At 50.7% G+C, this 20,203-nt stretch overlaps 1 protein-coding gene across 1 annotated transcript in view; it reads right to left on the bottom strand.

The window, feature by feature from the left end:
• KIAA0556 (KIAA0556 ortholog) overlaps positions 1-20,203 on the bottom strand; it is a 229,590-nt gene that overhangs the window by 2,765 nt on the left and 206,622 nt on the right. The window contains exons 22-27 of the mRNA XM_010837427.1: positions 15,998-16,175; positions 8,776-8,941; positions 5,381-5,538; positions 3,844-3,908; positions 2,186-2,296; positions 1,242-1,381 (exon numbers count right to left, since the gene is read on the bottom strand). Coding sequence (XP_010835729.1) covers positions 1,242-1,381; positions 2,186-2,296; positions 3,844-3,908; positions 5,381-5,538; positions 8,776-8,941; positions 15,998-16,175 — 818 coding nt within the window. The remainder of the gene's footprint in view (positions 1-1,241; positions 1,382-2,185; positions 2,297-3,843; positions 3,909-5,380; positions 5,539-8,775; positions 8,942-15,997; positions 16,176-20,203) is intronic.

Below are 20,203 nucleotides of genomic sequence, written 5' to 3'. Positions count from 1 at the left end.
AACACAGACTCTCAAATATTAGTGCGGGAGCCCTTGCAAGATAGGATAAAGCAAACAGAATTCACTGTTGGCCACAGGCTGCAGGCTTAGCTTTGACCCAGGCCCAGGGTTTCAGCCCCAAGAGGACATAGCAGGGTACAGAAAAAGTCAGCCTTCTCTGCTTGTACCATGGAAACAATTTAGATGAGGGGCCTCCAAGTGAGTGCCCATGGGACTCAACTGGATACAAATACTTGAGTCCAGCTGAGAGAGGACAAACGGGGAGACTGCCCCACACCCGAAAGTCTTCGTGTGAAAGAATGGCAAATGCCTGCTGGTCAAGGTCAAGACGGCCGAAGGCTAGACTGGCTAGGGGCCACCAGCTTGCGGCCCCAGGTGTGAAAGGTGACAGATCGATGCACTTCCCGTCTGCAGTGGTGGGGCTGGGGCCGGGGTGGGGGTCGGCCTCTGCGCAAGGGAATCTGATGGAACATCGCAGGGGTGCTGCCCCTTCCTGGGAGGATTTTGAGAGGAGAATGTATCCCTTGTCTTCCCTCCGGGGTCACGGGGGTGGGCACCCTAGCCCCTGCTGCACATCTACCCAGGCGTCTGGGCCCGTGGCTGAGAGGCTGGGGGGTTGCGATCCGCCCCATCCCATCCCGAGTGGCCCCTCGCCTCCCTTGCCACCACCATCGGCCAGGCCCAGATGAGCAAAGGCCCACCCCCAGGTTCGCCATCAGGCTTGCAGCAAAAAGACAGGTGCGACACTTGTAGAGTCTGTGATCTGGGAGACTGAGTCGGTGGGTTGGAAGAGCTTACCCGGCAAGTCTGAGGACAGAGAGAGGCAAGGTGGGGATCAAGTACCCGGTGACATAAAGAAGGAGCAGAAATCAGGAATGTGGAGAGGCTGGGGCTAGAGGGAAGAGGAGAGCGAAGCAGAGACAGGAAAGAGAACTGGAGAGGGAGGCTCACAGGGACCGAGGGCTGCCCACGCCCCCAGGCCTGCTGTGCTGGGATCCTGGCCTCAGAGGCCCACCTGATAATCAGCACCCCCAGAGCAAAGGGAAAGACCTCTGGCTGGGAAGATGTGTTAGCAAAGACCTGAGCCTTCCTGGCAGCCCGTGGGCATTCTGACTTGTTTCGAGGTTAACTTGGCCTGGAAGGAAGATGTGTCGCTGAGACTGGGGACAGAAAGTGCCACACACACCCCCCGCCCCGCCAGCCCCCCATCCACCCCAGGGCTGGGAGCCTCCGGAACCCACCAGGCCGGGCAGGATGGGGGCCAGCCACATGTGTCTGCCATCGCTGGTGTTGTTCACTTGGTCGATGAGCTTGTCAGGGGTCCGGACGTCCCCGCAGACGCCCTCCAGGGAGTTGACGCTGTCAGGGAAGGCGGCGATATCTGAGGACATCTCTAAGCTGTCATAACCCAAAGCAGTGTGTTCGGCTCCAGGCACTGTGGGCCCCTCTTGCGGCCGCCAGCCCCCATCACACTGATGGCGTGGCCTGGGGGGGATGCCGGGGTGGGCTGAGCCGCTGTCTGCTGCTCAGGGCTGCTGGAGGAGTGTCAGCCAAATTAGACATGTTCTAGGGGAAAAGGAAGGTGAGGAGGCTGAGGGGAGTGGGGGTAAGAGTGGAGGAGTGGCCGGTTTCAAGGAAAGGAGAGGGAAGTATGCAGAGAGCAGGCTGGAAAACATGGGTACGTGGAGCTGCTAGAGGCCCGAATAAAAGGGGTTGCTGGGCTTCCCTAGTGGCTCAGTTGGTAAAGAATCTGCCTGCAATGCAGGAGACCTGGGTTCAATCCCTAGGTCGGGAAGATCCCCCTGGAGAAAGGAGAGGCTACCCACTCCAATATTCATAGGCTTCCCTGGTGGCTCAGCTGGTCAAGAATCCGCCTATAAAGTGGGAGACCTGGGTTTGAACCCTGAGTTGGGAAGATCCCCTGGAAGAGAGCATGGCAAACCACTCCAGTATTCTTGCCTGGAGAATTCCATGGACAGAGGAGCCAGGCAGGCTACAGCCCATAGGGTCATAAAGAGTCAGATACAACTGAAGTGATTGAGCAGCAGCAGCCCTGGCATTTTTTTCCAGGTCTGGTTCCTCCAGGGACATTTCCCTCTACATTCAAGGATTCTGTTCCTTCCCCCGGGCCCTCCTGTGCTCCCTGCAGTCTGGCTGGAGCCCCGCTTCTGCCTAGAAAGGATACTGTTCTCTGAAAGAGGGATTTTTTCTCCCCTTTCGTCATACAGCTCCAGGCCGGTAAGACCGATGTAATAGGGGTCACCCCAGCTGGTCAGGAGCTGAAACTGGAAAATGACTGGAACATGTTATTAAGGAAAAAACAGGCTTAATTTTCTGGAGAACAGAGGGAAACAATTACAAAGATAACAGGGATATATATGTGTGTGTGTGTGTGTGTATATATATATGGGTTTAAAGAGATGAACGAGAGAAAAAAATGATTTTTTTCCCCTCCGAGACTGAAGTCAATCAAAATGTATGTGGCATGAAATTTTCTTTCATTTAAACAGCAATATGAATGTGTGTATGTGTGTTTGAAGAATTCAGAAGCTTTCTCCAGGCCCCGGGAGACAGGGCAACGGGCAGGGAGGGTGTCCTTCAGGGAGTTGGCAGGATGGAGAAGCATCTGTCACAAACTCAGTGTATAGGACTGAACAGTGACCTGACCTCAAAAAAAAACAAACCATCTCTTGCCTCAGTTTCCCTGATTGTAAAATGACAAGAACAGAGTACCTGTTCCCTCCTCCACCCATTTCAAGTGTGGAGGGCGTGAATGGCAAGGCAGGTTGTGGGAGTGTCACAGCTCTGGGGGGATGGGCTGTGCCAGGGTGACCCCCTCCTGTTGCTGACTGCATCCCAGGTGCCAGCCCTTCCGCAGCCCTGTCCTCCACTGGCTCCCAGCATCCCCAGAAGCAGGCGGGCCAAGGAGCCTGCGAAGTGGGAGGGTGATCCCGAGGGGGTTAAGTCAGAGGTGGTCCTCGGGGGAGAACAGGCAAGAGAGTGCCAGGCTGTCTGTGCTCACTAGACCTGACTCTGCCTCTTCCCAGCTGTGTGAGCCGGCAAATTACTTAACCATCCTGGGCCTCAGTGTTCTCTGCTGTGAAATGGGGGTGCTAGCAGTGCCCGCCTCACAGGGCTAACCAGAGGGTTCACACAGGCGACCCACTGCCGACAGTGCCAGGCGGCAGGAGGGTCCAGCACGTCTGAGCTACGACTCCTTCCCTTTTCACCTCCTCCCTGTCTGGTTCCAAGGAGAGCCCCCAGCCCCATCCCCAGGTGGGTTCCCACTTCTCCAGCCCCTCCCAGCGACAGTCCTTGGCGCTGCCTTCTGAACCTCAGTCCAGCAGCGGGGTGGGGTCTAGAACTTGTGTTGCCCACCCCAGTCCCAGAAGCACCGTCTCCGTGAGGACCTGGGAGCCCGCCCAACCTCTCCGCAGTTGTCCTGCATGGGCTCCGCTGCCTCGGCTGCGCCCTGGCTGAGACCCAGTGCCGCAGCGAACACCCAGATCCCGCCCCAGGGCCAGCAAGGAGCTACAAGGGCCTGGCCCTCTCCCTGGGTTCTGGGTGTGGCCCCGAAGGCCTTCCTGTGCAACGTGTGGGTGGCAGGAGGAGGAGTCCCCGGATGACTCAGCAGTAAAGAATCCTCCTGCCGTGCGGGCAACTCGGGAGACTTGGGTTCGATCCCTGAGTGGGGAAGATGCCCTGGAGGAAGAAATGGCAACCCACTCCAGTATTCTTGCCTGGGAAATCCCATGGACAGAGGAGCCTGGTGGGCTGCAGGCCACGGGGTCTTAAAAGAGTCAGACACGACTGAGTGACTAAACACCAACAGGAGGAGGATACAGCCGCAGGGCATCGGGGGCGCCTCGTAGTCCATGCTCGCCCGCTCCAGGCGCTTCGTGTCCAGCCTGCAAACACAGAAGCAGAGGATTGTAGTGGCCCGAGTCGCTGGTCAGTTATTCCCGCTGGGAGGCGGTGGGGGAGGGACAGACAAGCTTCTGCTCACACGGAGTTCCCATCCACCGGGAGAGGCTCGTCGCCTCGGGTTTGACTCATAATCCTCACAACAACCCTGGGAGCTGAGTTCTCCCACGTCCCTGGAGCACAAGGAAGTGAAGTCACTTGCTCAAGGTCACACAGCTGGGAGGTGGCAGAAGTGGGATGTGACCCGAGGTCATCTGGTTTCAGGGTCCACACTCTGAACCATCCCATTCGACCTCAGTCCCTTCATGAACAAGGTTAAGTCCACTCAATGCTAAGAGCTGAGACCCATGATGGACCCACGGATTGTGGTGCTGGGAGCGGGCAGGTTACTACCCCAGGCGGTGGTCAGGGACGTGATGTCTGAGCTAAGGAGAAAGCAGCCATGGGAAGAGTCAGAGCTGAGCCTTCCAAGACGAACAGCACCCAGAGCAAAGGCTGGTGGGAAGGAGCTGGGCAGTTGGTGTTTGCTCCAAAAAGCAGCCAGTCGGGGGTGTGGGCTGGGATAGGAGACAGGCAGGGAGAAGAGGCTGGGAGGTGGGGAGAGCCCTGCAGGCTTTGGCTTCGTGGATCCTGAGCAAGTGGTTTCACTAGCCTGGGCCTCAGTTCCCACATCTGTGAAATGGGCATAAAACCCCTGCTTCAAAGATGGTTGAAAGGATTATCTGAAGGATGAATACAAAGCATCTGGCTCAGAGCAGGCACCCAGGAGGGAGCCTCTCTCCTCCCCCAGATTCCTCCCTGCAGGGCTTCTCTCCCTGGCCTACCGCCAGTGACTTCTGGCTCTGGCCTGCTTTCTTCAATTTCAAGGGCAATGTTGTAATTAAGTGACTATTTCCAGTATCTGGCCCCAGGAGTGATGCCAGCTACAGTAGAGGGAAACTCATTTTGTTTCGAGAGCTTGGCCTCTGGTATTTGGACATCAGGGGGTTTAAATGAGTAAACTTAACGTGGCATTTACAAATTGTTAGCAACTTAAAGCAGCTGAGACTGGGGCCAAGCAATCCCAGCGAATCCATGAAATGTTAGGCTCCGTTTTCCTCTCTGACTCTTTCTAAATCAGGAACACAGAAACGAGACGAAGGAGGCCCCTCGACGAATGGGCCAGCGGGCGTTTCTGGAATCTAGGCAGCCTGGAGCCTCTTTCCCCAGCAGGAAGCCCAATGAAGCATTTAAAATCTCAAACACCCAAGACTGTGAGAAACCCAAACATCCCCAGACAAGGTGGGTACATCCCCAGGCTTCCGGAGAGGCTGGCTAAGCTTTAGAAAACTGGCCAAGTTGAAAAGCAATGTGTTTGATCATCACTTCAAAGCGCTTTAGGTACAGGCTTCAGAGCCTGATGCAAAGCCAGGGCCCGTAGGCTGGGAAGGACCGTCTGGGGAGCCGCTCCACTCACCTCTGGGCTGGCGGGGGCAACGGTCGGGCCTGCAGGTAGTCCACAAAGAGGATTTCTTGAGCAAAGTCAAAGTGGCAGTTGCCCGGTCCCTTCCGGATGAGGAAGCCCTCGGGAGGGGAGACGCACAGGCCATCCAGGGAGACGTGGACGATCTTGGCCTAGCAAACGAAAAAAAAAAAAAAAAAAGGCTGAAGAGAAGGAGCCAGTGTGAGGAGGGTGGTGAGCGCTGATGTGGCTGGAGGTCCTGGTGGCTGCCATTTACGACCGAGGGCCTTCACAGAACCCCCCAGGCCTTCCTCCCAGACCAGACCCCACCTGGTCAGGGGGCTCCTTTCCAATTGCCATCCCTACTCTGTGCCAGGCGCCTGGGCAGACAGCAGAGGAGCAGGTGGGTGAGGCCCCTGCCACGGAGGACACATATGGGCCTTCTCTGGTCTACTCAGCTGCAGAGGGCTGGGGTCGTCAAGGGCATGGACTCAGCTGCTCTGGGATCCACCGTGAGTAGCTGTGCAAGTTATTTGACCCCTCTGCCTCAATTTTCCTCATCTGTTAAATGGGCTCAGTGAGGAGCTAACTTACATAAAGTCTCCAGAACAGAACAGTGCCTGGCACACAGTGGGCCAGTATTTTCCTAGATCATCCTTCTCCACCCCAGATTCACACCTCCTCTCCTCTCCTAGCCCTTTCCCTCGGAACAGAAGTGGACTCCTTCCTGATTTTCCTTCTTGAGCCCTTGGCCCATTCTGTTAAGGGCATGCACCCCACAGCTATGTCCTGGGTGGTTTCTGGGCTCCCTGATGGCAGACCCTGGCTGGATTATCTCTACATCCACCTTAGGGCCTGGCACACAGTAGGTGTTTACTGAGACCTGGCTGAATTGATTGGATGTGGGCTAACACGTCCCCCTGTTCTAGGCCAGATCTTGCCAGCCGGATGGCTGCAACCAGCCATTCAATGTCAGAGCCTAACAGCCAGGTCTGAGGTGGCTCAGCTCTGGTCCCCTGGGCAGCAGTAATAATACGTGAGCAGAGAAGGGGAGTCAGGGCTCCTTCATGGTTAGCAGAACGGACTACTGCCGACCAAACTGATGGCGTTTCACCCCTGGGAGACACAGAGAGACTTCTCTGTGCAGAAAGAAAGGGGCCCTGACTTGGGTCTCATGATTACAATGTACCTGGGGGCCCTTCATTCCTTCAGCAGTTAGGGGGTCTCCATAGTCAGTCAGGGCTTCCCTGGTAGCTCAGTTGGTAATGAATCCACCTGCAATTCAGGAGACTTGTTTGACTGCTGGGTTGGGAAGATCCCCTGGAGAAGGGAAAGGCTACCCACTCCAGTATTCTGGCCTCGAGAATTCCATGCTGTACAGTCCATGGGGTCGCAAAGAGTCGGACACAACTGAGTGACTTTCACTTTCCCTTCCTAGTCAGTCACAGGGTGCATACACCTAGAAGGTGTTAGAGGGGCTCTAGCTCCAGGCACGGCTGGATGTGGCAACCCCAAAGCTGTCGCTCTACCTCCACTCTGCTTTCCTCAAGGTTCCTGCCCAGGCCCCAGGCCTGGCCGAATGGAGAATTGTCACCCCCTAGCCATGTGATTGGCTCAGAGAGATGGAACTCGACTAGAACAATCGGCATGGCTCCTGGGGTTTTGCTGGCTTGCTTGCAAAGAGGAGTTCTCTCTTCTGCTGGACTTAGAGCAGGCAGGATGTAGTCTAGCACTGCCAGGGTTTGCCCGGTGGAGAAAGCCACCTGAAGTGAAGCCGAGGCCCAGGAAGCCCTTGTCCTTCTTCTAGAACCACCACCTCCTCCAGGAAGCATCCCTGACTTCTCCAGCACCCCCATTCGTTCCCTTAGAGGGAGCTTTAATTATCATCTCCATCTTACAGTGAAGGAAACTAGAGTTCAGAGAGGTCAACGATTTGCCCAAGGACACACTGGAGGGGTGTGGAGCCCACCTCCCGGAGTGCCAGGCTTGGCTCTAACCTCATGCCAGGGGCCCGGAGCCAGGGTGCCCAGGAGTACCTTGTGGGGTAGGCATCTGAGGCACCCTTTCCTAGGGAGGGAGGGAAGGGGCCAGAGTTTCCATCCCACTGCGGCCAGGTTGCACCCTCTCAGATGGTGCCCACCCCCCAACGGTGGCCACTCGTCACTGGTACTGCAGCTGGTGGGGGCCACACCTGGGAAGAGGGGCCCCAGGCCCAGCATTTCCAGGCGGTAAATCTAGCATCGTGGAAGCTCAACTGGACCGATGGATTCACTCAAGGGAAGAGCAAGGCCCAGAGGCACAAGTTGAGGCAGAAGAATGTTTTTTAATGCCAATATAGCTGACATTTTATACGCGCTTGACCCGAGAGCATGCTTACAAAGACACCAGGGCAGCCTCAGGCGGGGGGTTTATAAATTGCATGCTCAGGGGAGCCAAGGCTCCTGAAGGAGGTTAGGGGCGGGGTGGGCATGGTGGAAGGGGGACTGATCATTCTGCTGTGATAAATGACCAGCATCTTGAGGACCTGGAAGTGGTGAGGAGCCCAGACCTGGGCTCAGGGCAGCCTCACAGGCCAGGTCCTGGCCTTGTCAACCTCTGTGGGGTAGAGGCAGGTGTCCTTCTCCTCTTCCTTTCACAGACAAGGAAACTGAGGTCCAGAGAAGGCAGGCCACGTGCCAATGGTCACACAGACTCAGACACAGAGCCTGGTGACTTTAGGGTCTTAACTGCATTGCCGACCTTTAGGTGACCTGGTCATCATCACGTCTATGTAGTGGGAGGGGACAACTGTCTCATGGTTCATGGGCACACCGGTCAGAAAAGCCCATGAAAGGGGGCACCTCCTGATAACTCTTTTCCACAAGCCAACAGAGGCCTCTGCTTTTCCACCCCGTGGAAATCAGAGTGTGGGCAACCAAGCCGGGCACACGGGGACGGGGCCTCTAGCTGTGTGACCTTGGGTGAGTGCTTGGGCCTTTCTGAACCTCAGTTTTCAATATCCTGAAAGACGGGGGTAATAACACCTGCCTCCCAGAGGCTGGGATGCGGGTCCAGTGAAATGACAAAGGTGTGAGAAGCCCTCAGCCCAGACGTGGTTCCCAAAGCTCTCAGGGAACCAGGGCTCTGCAACTAGGCACTGTGGACGGGGGGGCCGCTGAGGACCCCTGAGTCCCCAGAGGCCATGAGGCGCTGCAGTTCCCCGAGTCTGCCCTGGGCTCTTTCGCCTGCATTTGCTGTTTGCAGAAGAAGGAAACGGCAGCAGCTCTCTCGCTCCCCAGCGGTAACCTCCCCCAGCTCCATTTGGAAAGTTCTGGAGGATTTACGCTCCTCTCCGGCAGCCACACCAGCCATTCATCAAGGCGCTGTTTCCCTGACAGGGGACCGAGCGCGGCCGCTGTTCCCCGGCTTACCCCTCGATAGGTGTCCTCGGGAGATTTATTGTAGTTCCAGAAGCGAAGGCCTGCGATGCTTTCGGCTCTGTCGAAGCGGATCGTGACCACGTGGTCCAGCCCCGACGAGAAGGGGATCAGCCACATATGCTCATCCTCCATCGTGATGTTGGCTCCATCAATTAACCTGCGCTCAGTGGGGAGGGCGGGGAGAGCTGAGGGCAGTCCGGTCAGCTGGGAGAACTCACAGCGTGGGGTCGGCACCCACTCCTCTCCCCACCACGACGGCCGCCCCTACCTGGCATGAGCCTGGCTGGATCAGGCTCATGAAGGGGAGGTGAGACTAATCAAAGCAACAGTGAGGAGTCATCACTTATCTGTGAAGTTAGACAAAACAAGAAACTGGGGGAGACAACAGCCTGTGCTATTAAAGGGATTCTCTGGTGGCTCAGATGGTAAAGAATCTGCCTGCAATGTGGGAGACTGGGTTGGATCCCTGGATCGGGAAGATCCCCTGGAGAAGGAAATGGCAACCCACTCCAGTATTCTTGCCTGGGAAATCCCATGGACCAAGGATCCTGGTGGGCTACAGGCCACCGGGTCGCAAAGAGTTGGAAACGACCGAGCGACTAACACTTAGATGCTGTTAAAGGTACAGTGAAGCGATCATCAAGGTTTTAAAAAAGGATGGGGGTGGGGCATGTATTATTTTTCAGGACTCTTTAACCCAGTGGTCCCACTTCTAGAATTTTTCCTCCTAAGAAAAGTTTATTCAGCATGTCAGAAAGCCATCTGTACCTAGATATTACTTACATTAGCAACAAACAAACCAACCCTGAAAGATCTCAAAAGAGGGAAACGTTCAGTACATCAAACGGTAGTGAAGATGATCATCACGAGGATGATGGGAAAAGGATAAAGCGAAAGGGCAGGCTGTGGGATGGCAGGAGCACTGGCTTTAATGTTGTAAAATGAGGCCAAGGACCAAGAGAGATGACCAAAAATGAAAAATCTGTTTCTGTCAGAGGGGATGGGAAGTGACAATTTCTATGTCCCCAGCTTTCTGTAAAATACTGTACTGACTCTACGGCACATTTGGAAAGGACTCTATTGCTTCTTCCTTGTGCTGGAGGAGAAAGATACTAAAGCACCAGGGAGAACTTGGGAGCTCCCGCCGCGGGACAAGTACGAGAAGGGGCAGGTGCCTCTGGAGGGAGGTGGTCTGGCCTGTGGTCACTCAGCCTGGGTGGCCCAGGGCAGCCTGCCCACCACTGGGCGGGAGTCCCCAGCACCCTCACGTTCTTCTTTTAAAAATTAATTTTCTTTTCGGCTGTGCTGAGTCTCCGTTGCTATGCGGGCTTTTCTCTAGTTGCGGAGAGCGGGGGCTACTCTCCAGTTGCAGCGGGCGGGATTCTCACTGTGGCGCCTTCTCTTGTTGCAGAGCACAGGCTCTAAGAGGTGCAGGCTTCAGTAATTGTGGCTTGTGGGCTTGCTAGTTGCAGCTCCCGGGCTCCAGAGCACAGGCTTAGTAGCCGTGGCACACCGACTTAGCTCCTCCTTGGTATGTGGGATCTTCCCGGACCAGGGATCTAACCTGTGTCCCCTGCATTGGCAGGTGGGTTCTCTACCACTGAGCCACTGGGGAAGCCCCATCATGTTCTAAGAGAGCTCGCCAGCTGGCCCATACTGCACTTCCACCCAGGCCAGTTTCTGGTTCTTCTGCCTCATCCTTCCGATTCTGTCCAGCACACCTCAGCCCTGACCCCAGCCCTAGTCTCTCTTCCACTGAGAGGCCTGGCCCTGGAGATAGGAACCCACCTCTCAGCCTCTTGGGTGGCCCCCCTCCCCGCGCTATCCCATTTTCCAGTTGACTTTGAAGCTTTGAGGCCCCTGGTAGGGCCTCAGGCTGCTGCCATGTTTCCTAGATCTAATTTATTATTATTAATTGTTTTAAGTTTTTATTGAATTTGTTACAATATTGCTTGTTTTACATTTTGGTTTTTTAGTTGAGAGGCATGTGGGCTCTTAGATCCCCAACCAGGGATCGAACTCATACCTCCTAGACTGGAAGGTGAAGTCTTAACCACTGGACTGCCACGTAAGTCCCTCCTAGATTTTAAGATAAACTTTGCTTTTCCTTTTAACATTTTAAAGTTTTGGACTTGGAATAAATCTTACAAGCAAAGTGTTCATCCAAGAAGGTAATGTTTCTTTTTTTTCCTCTAAAAGGTTGTTATTAAATTGATGGATGGTATGTCTTACAACTGCTGGCATCTTAGAACTGAGAAAATTCAGCAGTTTAACCCTGGGGTGTTTGTGGAATTAAGCTGGCTGAGGTCTACCACTAGAGAACCTTCTGTTTCCTTCCAAAAGCAATTACCTCCCTGTCCTAGAAATGGGGCCACTTCCAAAGAACTACTGCCCAGTTCTGAGTGTGGAGAGACCTGCTGAAGTGCTTAGAGCTGACAGTGAAGGGAATTCCCTAACGGACACTCTCAAGAATATAGAAATGGTACTTCCTAGCTCTGTCCACAAAAAAGCCTAGAAACAAGGACTGACCGAGTAGCAATGAGCATCCCTAGTGGCTAGACTATGGTCTCTAAATACCATTTCCCACTAGAAGGAACCTGGGCTTCTAGGAGAAATGGCTGATCCCATACCGGGGATAATACATGTACAAGAGGAATCTGGGATTTCTTGTCTTATCAGAAAGGAAGGCAGCTATGAGAGACTGTTTTACAGAAGGATTCGGGAGCCCCCAGTGTCCAAAGAGGGATCAATTTGAGCATCCATAGGATAAAAACTGCAGTAGATTGAAACCCTTCAGACACAGGAGATTTAAATCCATGAGTTTATGGTAGTCAAAAGCAAACAAATGTTTTAAAGGATTCTAGAGAAACAATTTTGCTCTTTTGAAAACTGAAGAAATAAAGGGAAAGAATCAAGCATCAAACTGTCTTTCCTGTTTGAACTGTACCTCAAAGAAACCAAGTAATTGAGGCAAATTTTCCCTTTACTGACAAAAACAAACAAAAAGAATGATAGGATCAGTCTATCACCGTGCCACAACCCCTGAAAGAGCAGGAGATCTAACCTCCAAATGTCGGCTAACAGCATCACGAAAAGCCTGACAACCAGATGTCCCACGAGTCCGAAGGAAATGTGCACTAACATACACGACCTGATAGCTACGTCTTCCCTAATGGCCAAATCTCAATATGATCTAGTGAACAGTTTACAGGAAATACAGGAGCTTGAGGAACAAGTTAAACAATACTACAGTGATGCAGTAAAATCTGGATTTTACTGATGCAGTAATCTGGATTTTAAATCCAGTAATATTTTAAATATTAATTAATCCAGTAATATTTTATAATTAGTATAATGTTAGTATAATAGAATAGTATAGTATAGTATATATTATATATAATAAATACATATAATTATTATAATAATATATAATTATAATAATATATATAACTAATATATAATATGGAAAAGGCAATGGCACCCCACTCCAGTACTATTGCCTGGACAATCCCATGGACAGAGGAGCCTGGTGGGCTGCGGTCCCTGGGGTCGCTGGGAGTCGGACAGCGACTTCCCTTTCCCTTTTCACTTTCATGCATTGGAGAAGGAAATGGCAACCCACTCCAGTGTTCTTGCCTGGAGAATCCCAGGGACGGGGGAGCCTGGTGGGCTGCCGTCTATGGGGTCTCACAGAGTCGGACACGACTGAAGCGACTTAGGAGCATATATACTATATATGATATATTATCTTATATATATTATATTATATTTATTATATATATAATAATTATATATAGTAATTAATTATATATAATATATATAACATAATACCATACTATACTATTATAGTATATTATATAATATATTAATATAATTATTATATATGACACAATAATATTTTATATATTAATATAAGTATTATACACAATATATTGATATGTTATATAATATATAATTTATATAATATATTATATATTGTATTATGCATGTTATACTATAATATGGTATAATATAGTATAATATTAATCCAGTAATATTTAAATACTGGATTTTAAATCCAGTAATATTTAAATTTTAAAATCCAGTAATCTGGATTTTACTGATCTAGTAAAATCCAGACTCAACAGAGCAAAAACCCTGGTTTCTTCTACAGATCATTTATAAGCAAAAAGTGAAAAAAGATGGAAGGGAACCTAGAGATTATGAGAGGTTTAGGTGATCTATCAACCATCAAAGGACTTATTAACACATAGAAATAGACTCACAGTCGTAGAAAACAAACTTACGGTTACCAAAGAGGAAAGAGGCAGGGGAGAAATAAATGAGGAGTTTGGGATTAACATATACACACTGCTGATGACTTCAGTCGTGTCCGACTCTGTGTGAACCCCATAGACGGCAGCCCACCAGGCTCCCCCGTCCCTGGGATTCTCCAGGCAAGAACACTGGAGCCGGTTGCCCTTTCCTACTACATACAAAATAGATAACCAACAAGGACCTACTGTACAGTACAGAGAACTCTACTCAATATTTTGTTTAATAGCCTCTAACAGAAAAGAGTGTAAAACAGGATGTGAACATACATATACATATTTTATACACATATACATGCATATGTGTGTGTTAGTTGTGCAGTTGTGTCCGACCCTTTGAGACCCCATGGACTACAGCCCACCAGGCTCCTCTGTCCATGGAATTCTCTAGGCAAGAATACTGGGGTGGGTAGCCATTCCCTTCTCCAGGGGATCTTCCCAACCCGGGATCAAACCCAGGTCTCCTGCATTGCAGGCAGATTCTTTATCATGTGAGCCACCAAGGAAGCCCATATATGCATAAATTTATACATGTGCATATACATATATGTGTGTGCGTATGTGTATATGTATATGCTTATACAGGCATCCCAGGTGGCGCGAGTGGTAAACAGTCTGCCTGCCAATGCAGGAGACATAAAAGACGTGGCTTTGATCCCTGGGTCAGGAAGATCCCCTGGAGGAGGGCTGGCAACCCACTCCAGTGTTCTTGCCTGGAGAATCCCATGGACAGAGGAGCCTGGTGGGCTACAGTCCACAGTCATGCAGTCAGACAAGAAATGACTTAGCACAGCACATATGCATACGCATATATTTACATATATATGTATACATATCTGGATCGCTTTGCCGTATACCAGAAACTAACACAATACTGTAAATCAACTATATGTCAATAGTATTTTTTAATAAATTTTAAAAATAAAAAATTTGTTTTTTCCCTATGGCACTCAGCTTGCAGGATTTTAGCTCCCTATCAACTAGGAATCAAACCCAGGCCCCCAGCAGTGGAAATACAGACTCCTAACCACTGGACCGCCAGGGAATTATAAAAAACAATTTTTAAAGAGACACAGTAAGCAATCACAATGTATAGACCATATCTGGATGTCAATTCAAGGAACAAATTGATATAAAAGGGGGAAAAAAGATGATGAGGGAAATAGAAATATGCTAGATATCTAGTCATTTAAAAGAGTGCTCAGTCACTCAGTCATGTCCTACTCTTTGTGACCCCACCAGCATCCTCTGTCCGTGGGATTCTCTAGACAAGAAGGCTGGAGTGGGTTGCCATTTCCTTCTCCAAATTTAAAGGAAGGACTGTTAATCATTTAGGTGGAATAATGATACTTGGATCAGGTTTAAGTCCTTATTGTTTAGTGATACATACCCAGAGATGAAATACTTTCAGACCTCGGATTTGCTGCAACATAGTCTGGGCACAGGGGAAGGAACTGGGTGGGTGTGGATGAACAAGCGAGGCCAGGCCAGCTATGAGCAGATCACTTTTACAATTGGCAGCAGGGACCACAGGCTCCCAGTCTAAGTTTGTGAGAGTGTGACTCACCAAGATGGCCCCTGATTGGGCAATGCAGCAGCCGCGATGGCCCCGGTTAAGGAGCACCTTGGAGGAAGGCAGGTAGGAGGCCACCACTGATCCCACACACTCTGGGCCAGGCAGTGGGTGCAGTGGTGACGTGGCAACCCCCCTTCTGCCCAATAGCCAGATTACTGTCCCATTCTACTGATAAGGAAACTGAGGCAGGGGAAGACAGTATAACTTTGTGGTTAAATGCATGGGTGTTGGTCTTCCTCGTGCCTGTGTTCAAATCATGACTCTGCCACTCAGCTCATGTGGGTGACCTCTGAGGTACCTCTCTGTACCTCAGTTTCTCCATTTGTAGAGTGGGGGCCTCTTAGGGCTGTTTGAGATTTAGATGAATGAATATCTATAACCTGCTTAGCACAGCCCAGTGTCTGGCATTTAATAAGTGCTCCCAAAATGGCAATTATAATTTCAGTTATTATTATGATTATTATTACTGGAGAAGTTAAGAAACTAGCTGGCAAGGGGCAGAGACAGGATTTGAATTCTCATCCCTCTGGCTCCCCTAGACTCTTCTTGTTCACACCTGCAGGCAGGCCCCAAGCCTGACACCTGTCCTGGTTCAGGGGTGCCTGAATGCTGTGGATCAATGCTGTGTCCAGGCTTGTCCTCTTACTGACTTGACTCAACCTGGGCTTATGAAATTGGACAAATGCAGAGGAAAGTGCAGCTTCAGCCATCATCTCCAGCCTCAGGGAGGGGAAAGTTTTCAGCCCCCGAGAGGTTGGGTCCCTCATGCCTAAACACAGAGCCAAAGGCTTACCAAGCAGTTACCGTGTTTGGGGCCCCATGCTAAGCACCATGAAAGTGTAAAGTGAAAGTCACAAACACTCTTTGTGACTCCACGGACTGTACCCCACCAGGCGCCTCTGCCCATGGGATTTTCTAGGCAAGAATACTGGAGTGGATAGCCACTCCCCTCTCCAGGGGATCTTCCCAGCTGAGGGATTGAACCCACATCTCCTGCACCTCCTGCATTGCAGGCATATTCTTTACTGTCGGAGCCACCAGGGACTTCAAGCACCATGGAGGAAACACAAAGCCCAGCTGGGTCTGGAAACAGGAGAGCCTGGCTTCTAATCCTGTCTACCTCTTCCAGCTGTGTGGCCCTTTCCTGGGCCTCAGTTTCCCTTGACTATAAAATGGGCAGACCCCAGACCTTGGGGTGGCTGGAAGAAGGTAGAATAGGGGATGCCAGGGGATGCCAGTTGATGGTTAAGTCTGAAATTTATAACGCACATCAGGTCCCTGAGCCCCTGCTGTCATGAACCTTGTGCTTCTTACAGACACTCACTTGTCCAGGGTCCGGGAGTCGTCTGTGTACTCAGGGAGGTCATTTAAGTCTCTGGGGGAGGCAGAGATCTGGTGCGGGTTGATGGGCAGTGCCTGGCCATCCTGGCCCACCACCTCCAGGCCGGTGAGCCCCAGGTAGTGTAGGTCACCCCAGGAGGCCGTAAAATTCAGTTGCAGGCCTGCAGCAGGAAGAGAAGTGTCCAGTGAGCACCAGAGATTCTGCAGGAGGTACCCAATCCTAAAGGAAATCAACTCTGAATATTCACTGAAAGGACTGATGCTGAAGCTCCAATACTCTGGCCACCTGATGTGAAGAGCTGACTCACTGGAGAAGACCCTGATGCTGGGAAAGATTGAAGGTGAGAAGAGAAGTGAACGACAGAGGATGAGATGACTGGATGGCATCACTGACTCATGGACATGAGTTTGAGTCAGCTCCGGGAGATAGTGAGGGACAGGGAAGCCTGGCGTGCTGTAGTCCATGGGGTTGCAAAGCACTGGACACGACTGAGCGATTGAACAAAGACAACCTAAGATGGAGGTGGCAAGAGAACTGATTTCAGACTCCGTATTCTACCAGCTGGAAAACTCAGACTTGAATGAAAGGGCCTTCAGGGTAGGCTCTGCCTTTCTTCTCAGTAGCCCTTGGGCCTGGGTCACTGCTGATACTCAAGAAATGTCTGCAGGATGAATGGACCTGTGTGGGTTAGCCCTGCACACAGCCTTAGGTCCTTTCTCCACTCATCAGTCACGTTGCCCACCCCATGATTAGCACCCTAGCATAGCTTCCCATGCTGCTCAACCAGCATCCCTGCCATCTGGATTCTGTCTACTTCTTTAATCTCATCTTGTGTCCAGGATCCCTGGGGCCACCCTGATGGCCTTTCCATCCCTCACGTTCACAATGCTGTCTCTCACCACAGGGCCTTTGCACATGCCGTTTCCTCACTCCTGAACTCACACGGCCTAGGCTAACTTGTGCCCATCCCTCAGATCCCAGCTTACTTCCTCAGGTAAGCCCTCCCAACTTCTCTGACCACATCAAGCCTCCATTCTCAGCTGGCATGCCACTGTTGATGTCCCCTTCTGTGCCCTGATCACCATGGTGACCTTGGGACTCTTTGGTAAATTTCCATCTGGCCTGTCAGATGGTGAGTTCCTTGAGGGCAGAAATCCCATCAGTTTTGTTAGATCATGGTGCCCCCAGAGCCAGGCATAGTACCTGCCACATAGTAGGAGCCCAGTACAGGTGGAAAGATTAAATAACTAACTACATGGAGGTGGCTGCACCAGTAAGCCACAAGGTCAGAAATGCATACTTTATGCAAATTGGCCACTATCACGAGGATTCACATGGATTCAAGGGAAAGGAAGTGATCCAAAGTGACACCCCCATTCTTTTGCCCTTGTTCCACCCCTGCTCCATCAGGGAGCATTTCTTAAAAAGCATATTTATTTATTTGGCTGTGTCGGGTCTTGGTTGGAGCATGCAGGATCTTCATTGCATCATGCGGGATCTTTCATTGCAGTGCACAAACTCTAGCTGTGGCATGTGGGCTTAGCTGTTTCATGGCATGTGAAATCAAACCCGAGTTTCCTGCATTGCAGGGCGGATTCTTAACCATTGGATCATCAGGGAGCATTTAGGAGTGAATTTCTGTGGTCCCAAGGCAAAACTTCCCAGGTAAGTCATTCATTTGCCCAGAAAGCTCAAAGTGAATGAATCTCTGTCTGATATCTGGCTGGAACTTCTCTTCCCTAACAGTCTCCCGTCAGCAGGCCCAAGTCCAGTGACCTCTTCTACCCTTGGAGAATTGGGGGCCTACTTTAGAGCTCTTCTGGGTGGCTGTGTTCCAAAGAGTCACACTTGTTGCAACTGTTACAGAATGCCAGCACCGTAGCACTGGAAGAAGGAAGCCTGGATTCATGGCATTCCACACACTTCAGCTCAGATGAGGAGGCAGAAGCTCAGGGAGGTTGAAGATATCTGTGTGGCCAGGAAGTGAGGCCAAAGCAGAAAACCACCCTGGAATATGGCTTCCTCTCTTGTCATTTCCAACATACGTTTCATAACTCGGCCTCAGATCCCTCTGCTCTTCATGATGCCAAGGTAGCTCTGAGCATCTTGGGGGCAGATGAAACAGATGGGTGACCAGAGTGGTTCTGGATGCATCACAGCCTCTCACAGCATCAGTAGCCTGCAATACAGCCACAGATGCCTCCCTCTGAGTCCTTGCCTCTGTGTCACGTGATCTTGCTGTTTCTCTCATACAGACGTGGAGTCTATTTCTCCACTCTCTGAGTCTGGGCAATGTGATTTGCTTTGGCCAATGGAACAGAAGCAAAAGTGAGTGAAACCAGCAGAATCTGTAAAGTGCGTGTGCAGGGAGCTCTGGCCCATCTTTCTACACTTGAGAGTCTTGCCACGGGAAAGAGCCGGGCCAGCCTCCCAATTGCCGGCTGTGTAATTGAAAACATCCTAGGTTGTTCAGCTGCCAGTGCATCTGCCAGCTGAGCAGACACAAGAGCAGACACCACAGAGGCCAGCTACGCTCCGATGTGAAGAAACGCCCAAGCAAGCTATTGAAGTATGATGAATCATGATTAATGGTGATTATGTTGGGCCACTAAATTGGGGGCTGGTTTGTTTAGCAGCAGAAGCTAACTGATACATTCATGTTCAATTATCTCCTCAGAGAAAGAGAAAGTATTAGTTGCATCCAACTCTTTGTGACACCACAGGACTGTAGCCTGCCAGTTTCCTTTCTTCATGGAATTCTCCAGGCAGGAATACTAGAGCGGGTAGCCATTGCCGTCTCCAGGGGATCTTCCTGACCCAGGGATGGAGTCTGGGTCTCCTGCAGGGGAGGCACATTCTCTACCATCTGAGCCACCAGGGAAGCCCAGGGGCCCTGCCTAACCGCCTGAACTCAAATAGCTCCCTCCCCCATCTCTCTCAAAACCCTTAGCTGCTGTTGTTCAGTTGCCAAGTCGTGCCCGACTCTTTGTGACCCATGAACTGCAGCACACAAGGTTTCCCTGTCTTTCACTATCTCCTGGAGTTTGTTCAAACTCATGTCCATTGAGTCGGTGATGCCATCCAACCGTTTCATCCTCTGTTGCCCCCTTCTCCTCCTGCCCTCCATCTTTCCCAGCATCGGGGTCTTCTTCCATCACTCAGCTCTTCGAATCAGGTGGCCAAAGGACTGGAGCTTCAGCTTCAGCATCAGTCCTTCCAATGAATATTCATTGTTCAATTGTCATCTCCTCAGAGAGGCCCTGCCTAATCATCTGAGCTCAAATAGCACCCTCCCCATCTCTCTCAAAACTTATTCTGCTTTATTTTCTGTCATCCAACGAGATGTTCTACATTGATTTGCTTCTTTATTTTCATTGATTTGCTTATTATTTTGCTTATTTATTTTCATCAGTCTTTCCCACTTAGATGGAAGCTTCCTGAGGGCAGGAACTCTGTTGACAGTGTTCACTGTTTTATTCCCAGATCCTAGAACAGTATCTGAAAACAGATGGTCATTTAAGGCTTTAAAAAAAAAATGATTGATTGAAGAGTACATGTTTAGTAGATACCTGGAGGTAAACGAATCAAAATACAATCGTTTGAGTTTCACCAAAATCACAGCCAATGGTAAACAAATATTTATTGCCACTAATGTAACAAGTGCTTTGCATACTGTTCATGGGGTTTTCATGAATATTCATTGGAAGGACGGATGCTGAATCTGAAGCTCCAATACTCTGGCCACCTGATGCGAAAAACTGACTCCTTGGAAAAGACCCCGATGCTGGGAAGGATTGAAGGCAGGATGAGAAGGGGACAACAGAGGATGAGATGGTTGGCTGGCATCACCAGCTCAATGGACCTAAGTGTGAGCAAGCTCCTGGCGTTGGTGATGGACAGGGAAGCCTGGCGTGCTGCAGTCTATGGGGTCTGTACAGCAACGGAACCAAGCCCTGTTCTTGGCACTGGAGATTCAGGGCTAAATATCAATACACAGCAAAATCTCTCTAAGAGCTTCTATTGCAGTGAAGACAGACAATGAACACATAACAACAACAACAACAAAAATAAATTGGATAGTTCCACAGAGCGATGAATACCATGGAAAAAAGTGGATGGGATGGGATAAGGAGTGACTAGGCAGGGGTTGGGGGGGGTAGTCAACGAGGACCTCTCGGAGGAGGTGAC

The sequence above is a fragment of the Bison bison genome, unplaced genomic scaffold (genome assembly GCF_000754665.1).
Source record: "Bison bison bison isolate TAMUID 2011002044 unplaced genomic scaffold, Bison_UMD1.0 scf7180017864072, whole genome shotgun sequence".
Lineage (NCBI taxonomy): Eukaryota > Metazoa > Chordata > Mammalia > Artiodactyla > Bovidae > Bison > Bison bison.
This window is presented reverse-complemented; position numbering and strand designations above follow the sequence as displayed.